At 43.3% G+C, this 5,000-nt stretch overlaps 3 protein-coding genes across 8 annotated transcripts in view; 1 reads left to right on the top strand and 2 right to left on the bottom strand.

Annotated features, from left to right (window-relative positions):
- The window catches only part of LOC126577917 (segmentation protein cap'n'collar), a 39,689-nt gene extending 38,746 nt beyond the window's left edge, over window positions 1–943 (top strand). For all 3 annotated transcript variants that reach the window (XM_050239966.1, XM_050239964.1, XM_050239967.1), the window contains one exon: window positions 1–943. This exon is cut by the window's left edge and continues 977 nt beyond it. The gene's annotated coding sequence lies outside the window, so the exon portion shown is untranslated.
- Window positions 944–1,978: 1,035 nt separating this feature from the next.
- Window positions 1,979–3,491, bottom strand: LOC126577916 (uncharacterized). Of its 2 annotated transcripts, XM_050239963.1 has the most exons (3): window positions 3,390–3,491; window positions 2,342–3,321; window positions 1,979–2,202 (listed from the first exon to the last, which is right to left on the bottom strand). In XM_050239963.1, exons 1-2 carry the CDS (start codon window positions 3,403–3,405, stop codon window positions 2,351–2,353), a joined length of 987 nt encoding a protein of 328 aa, XP_050095920.1. In that variant the 5' UTR covers window positions 3,406–3,491; the 3' UTR covers window positions 1,979–2,202; window positions 2,342–2,350. The 2 variants fall into 2 exon arrangements, with proteins under 2 accessions (XP_050095920.1, XP_050095919.1); XM_050239962.1 differs by having other exon boundaries at window positions 1,979–3,321.
- A 554-nt stretch (window positions 3,492–4,045) lies between these two features.
- Window positions 4,046–5,000, bottom strand: part of LOC126574802 (protein cereblon) — a 2,681-nt gene continuing 1,726 nt past the window's right edge. Inside the window, exons 5-6 of one of the 3 annotated variants that reach the window (XM_050235184.1) lie at window positions 4,684–4,974; window positions 4,046–4,640 (exon numbers count right to left, since the gene is read on the bottom strand). In XM_050235184.1, coding sequence (XP_050091141.1) covers window positions 4,702–4,974 — 273 coding nt within the window. In that variant the 3' untranslated portion in view covers window positions 4,046–4,640; window positions 4,684–4,701. Of the gene's footprint in view, window positions 4,975–5,000 lie in introns of all 3 variants that reach the window. The other 2 variants (XM_050235185.1, XM_050235183.1) reach the window with 2 other exon arrangements.

Below are 5,000 nucleotides of genomic sequence, written 5' to 3'. Positions count from 1 at the left end.
GAGAAAATGTACTCTCCCATCCCATTTTTTTTTATCGCTTCTTCTATGAAGATTACTCATTACATTCCCCCGGCCGCGGTCAAAATTCAGATATTCCTTCTATGAATGATTAATATTCCCGATTAATTTTGAAGCCACAGTTTTGAGGACGCTTACCACCACCACCATCGTCGTTGGGTCGTCTTTTGTTGTTTTTTTTTTTTTTGCTTAAGGGAAAAGGCCCGACGAAGGAATTGCCCGATCGCGTGGTACGATCATGCAAATGAAGCCCAAACTTGCTAATCGAAGCAAGCTCGCAACCGTTACCGTAGGCACACGGGCATTGTCATAGCAGGCGTTCAGATGCGCTTATCGACGCAGTAGTAGCCCTTCCCTCTATGACTACTACGATCGCTACCTTCACAGTGCTTGGTTACGCTAGGTTAGAGGTGCAAGGCGCGACTGGCTGCTGCTGCTGCTGCTGCTGGCACTGCTCTGCTGCTGGCTGGCTTGCGCTTACGCTGCGAGCTGTGAGGTGTGCTACGATGCTAGGATTAGAATAGGCACCGCTTTCACCGGCGGCTGCTGCTGATGTGATGGATAATTATTTGTTTTTTTTTTTCTTTTATTACTATAAACTATTATTAATAATATTGATTAATATTATTTTGTACATAGAAACACAAAACAACCCCCCCAAACTCCCCTTTAATCGCAGGACGGTACGGAGTACGTTAGCTTTCTCGATAGGGATTAGACGATAATAAAGCGGATGGGAACTGAGTAACCGCGAGTGGCGTCTGTATGTGTGTGTATGTGTGTGTGATTTTAGTGCGTTTTGTTTTGTAAAGCGTTTGCTAAAAGCACGCCACACACAGAGCTGCTGCAGCTGCTCCACATCCTCTCGCCCACAGCTGGTGTTTGCAATAAGAACAGAAAGAGAGAGAGTGGTATAGAAGTGAAATGAGTCAGGATTCCTTAAAACGGCAAAAATAGTAACTAAGTAGTGGTAGGAGGACAGACAGGAGGACAGGTGGGGGTTGTCTTGGGAGAGGGAAAACACAAAAAAGGACACAGATCTTTTTTTTCGGGGAGGGTCTGGAGCAAAAGAATTTGTATAATAAAGTTGAATAATGATGAAGAAAAATGCGGCAGTTCGTTCGTGTTTGGCCCATTATTATACCAAGAACACACAGCAAACGATAGCTCTTGTCTTTTGAGCCGGTGGCCGGGTGGGGGACAGATGATTTAGATGTAGTAGAGCTTTAATAAGTAAAACGGAAGAATCGAGCGAAAAAAAACACATGGCTTACAAAAGAAGGGCGATAAGGAAGGAGATAAGCAAACAAAAAAAAAGGTGTAAAAAATAATAAGCAAAACTAAACATTAAACAACAACTGTTCGCGGGTTTCGCTGTCGCTTTGGCCCTGAAACGGAACGGGGTGGAAAAATGGTGGCAAAGAAAGAGATTGGGCAGCAAGCAGGCTCCATTTCTTCTCTTCCTTCTTCACGCGTCATAATCTGCGGCTGCTAATTTATTTGAAATTGCTCAGCTTGCTTTCTTTGTGACCAGATTCAGGAAACCGCGCGTGATCGTGAGCAGGATGCGGGTTAAAACCGGCATACTAAATACACACGCAGTTGGTGAGAGTACTAACAACCGCGCTATGCCATTTTAAATATTGAGATCAATCGAAGATGTGTGTAAAGCTGTTATTCTGCGGTGTCTGGTGTGGTTAAGCTTTTTTTCTTTCTTACTTTCTACCCCCTTTTTCGGCCTTTTCACCCGTTTCTGTCTCTAGGGTTTTGGTTGTTTTCTTGTAAGTTTTGGATTGCCCCTGGATTGAAAAACCAACAAAAAAAAAAGAACAAACACACACATCCTCAGACGTACGTAGAATAAGTAAGAAGGAATAAGCTTATCTTACTTCGTTGTGTACATATATAAAATGGAAAATAAAACAAAAAAGATAACAAAACATAAAACAAAACCTTCTCGTTGTGTTGTTTGTCTATCGTTTATTGTCATGCATCCAACCCCAAATAAGTATTTCAACGTAGAATGATCTTTCCACCCAAACATGTCCGGCACCGACTGAAGAGCGTCTTGTGCACACATGGCGCCTTCCATTTTGGTGAATTATATAAGTCCTTGATTTGATTTTACACATAAAAGTGCTGGCACGTTGTGATTGGCCAATTCAGCGACGATTAATTCAGCATCTGTTTAATACAGTGTAGAACGCGATACTATTAAATCAGTGAATCATTACAGTACTAGAATGCTATCGTCCCGTTGTTAAAGCGTGACTACTGCATGTAGAAGCACTTAATAAACTTCCCTTCCAAGAAACACACTCACTCTAGAGTCTTAATCCTCATCGTCATCGTCGATGATTTCTATTACTTCAGTAGAATCATCTTTTTCCGATTTAATTTCAGCCTTTACCATACTTCCGCCCTGGGGACAATGCGGATGGATCTTCAGTAGCGACGCCGACGACGACGACGAACTGCTGCTGGTAGACGGACCTTTCTCTCTTGCCCCACTTCCTTGAGCCTTCTCTGATGGAAACTGCTTAGTTATAGGCATTGTGCTGGAAAATTTCTGCTCATGTGCGATACTGCTTTGCTGTTGGTTGTCGGTCGATTGCCCTTCCAAAATCGAAGCAACTGGAGGTTGGTCTTGATCTAGTAGCAACTGTAAACTTTGACGAATTCCGCGAAGATCCGCGGCTAGCTCCGAACGTTTCACATTTCGTCGGGTCGTCAGATCACTTACGATGTACTTGAAAAATGCACTCAACAACTGAAACTCGCGGTCTCGTTGCTGGATAAGACTCTCGATTGCTTTCGATCCAGAGGACCGCCTTCTGGAGGGGTTGTTGATTTTTTGCCTGAGTAACCGTTGGTTCTCTTGCTGCAGCAAAGATTGCTCTGCGCTCGCCTTTTTGTACACCTTTTCCTTCGTTTCTGTTACTCGCTGTCCTATTGGTGTGCGCTCGTCTTCGATATTCTTCGTTAATTCGGGTCGCACAGCTGCTATCTTTTCTTCGTGGCATTCGATTATCGCAAGTAGATTGGATATACGGTACTGTATATCGCCTGCTTGTTCCAAGTTCAGGTTCAACTGACTGATAAGGTTATCCTCCGTTTCTGCGGAACTCTCTGGGACTGTCGGTTGTTTTGGTGCTTTAGATGCTTTGCTCGCGGGTTTCATTGATTCCGTGACAAGACTCTGCAAGCAGTTGGTCGGCCGTCCGGTTGGATCGAACAGCTCGAAACCCAATTCACAAAATGCATCTTGCGTCAGCTCCAGAAGACGCTCATTAAATCGCCCGTCTGGAGAAATACGGTAACTTTATCAAGAATCCTCTCCTTTAGGTGATAACAATCGTGAAAGCACTTACCAAACTCCTCCGACATTCTGCTTTAATCAAAGTAAATCCCACTTAACCCAGCTCACTCTTCCGCCAAGAAATCCAGCGACTTTCCAAGAACTTCTCTTCTTCTTCTTCTGCTTTTTCTTTCTTTCCAAGAACGATCAAAAAACAAGCGAATCTTGGTTGTCAAACGAAATGATGACAACCGTTGGCGTTAAGATTTTTGAAAAACGACGAGTATTCGTATGAGAGGTTAGAAGCTCTCACTAAACTTATGCGCCCCATCGAATTGTTTAAAAATAAAACTTTAATATTAACAACCACCTAACCAGCACCTAACCAGTACTCGAGCGGTGTTTTCCATTATCCAACAGCTGTTCCGTTAATCAGCATTCTTTCACGAGTCCCTTATGTTCATCCTGGTGGTCCAAAAAGACCTATACGGCTTGGTCGCCATCTGATATTTCAATACAGCATTATTTTCATCGAGTTTCTTAAATTGGCCAGTTTCTTTCTTTCCAGTTTCAGACCAGACCAGCTCAGTTCCTTTTAACCTTTTACCCTAGGTAAAGGGTTTAACCTTTTACCCTAGGTAAGTAGGTGGTGTTCTCGACGGCTTCGAATTCACCATTTAGTTACACGTTAAAGTAAGTCCTAATGATGAACCAAGCATATGTGATGCATACATTATATGTTTCATTTATTTTATTTTCAACTCATTGGCGAAAACTCACCCTCAGAAACGGCTATAACTATTGGGCCGTGGTATTCGGCACAAAAGATACGAAACAGACACGTCCCCCGCAAATGGCTATCCTCCTTTCACTGGACAGGATCGATCTACTTCGAGAACGCGACACAGTGCGCATGGGTCGTATCCAACTACTTCTCTTATTTACGCACCGATTGAGAATGATTTCGCAATCGCACTAGAGGAAGCGATTCATTGGTGTTCAACTAAATAAATATGATTACACACACTCTCTCTCTCTCTCTCTGGGGTATGCCGTGTGTTTTTGGGCGCTATCGCATTTCAAAATCAGTCTTCGACTACTTTTTTCTGAATCTTCACTAAACGGTACGATGTAAAAAATAAAACGAGCTTGTCCGACATTCAAACAAACGGCAAAACAAATGAAATACTATAACAGAGAGTCAGCAAAGGGTCTTAAGAATAGGAGGAAGGAGAATCGAACGCTAAGAACGCATTCGAAACAGGTGTGGTGGTGTAGCCAAGCTACTACAGGCGATCTTCTTGAAAGAAATAGAAATATAAAACTAAAAGAAAAATAATCAACATACACAGAGTCAACGAACGAACCGTCGATGCGTTTCGCTGCTAATCGAAGGTAAAATAATCATCGTCACTGCTCGAGCTGTAGTTCTCAGCCGTTACCACTATCCGGCCGAACCTACTGGTGTCGTTGCTACCGCTGGCAGCCGCTGGCCCTCCATTGGCACCGTCACTGGCGTCTGGTAGGTTCTTCTTTAGATCACCATGCGATTTCACCGTAATATTGATCCCCGATAGTCCGAAGAAGCTTTTCGGGAGAAAGTTTTTCTTTGTGGCTACGAACTTCCAGCCCAGATGCTGCCGACAGTTTGCACAAACCTACAAAACGATGGAAGTGTGTCTTA

This window comes from Anopheles aquasalis, chromosome 3 (assembly GCF_943734665.1).
Source record: "Anopheles aquasalis chromosome 3, idAnoAquaMG_Q_19, whole genome shotgun sequence".
Taxonomy (NCBI): domain Eukaryota; kingdom Metazoa; phylum Arthropoda; class Insecta; order Diptera; family Culicidae; genus Anopheles; species Anopheles aquasalis.
The sequence above is the reverse complement of the archived record's forward strand: the minus strand, read 5'-3'. Positions and strand labels throughout refer to the sequence as shown.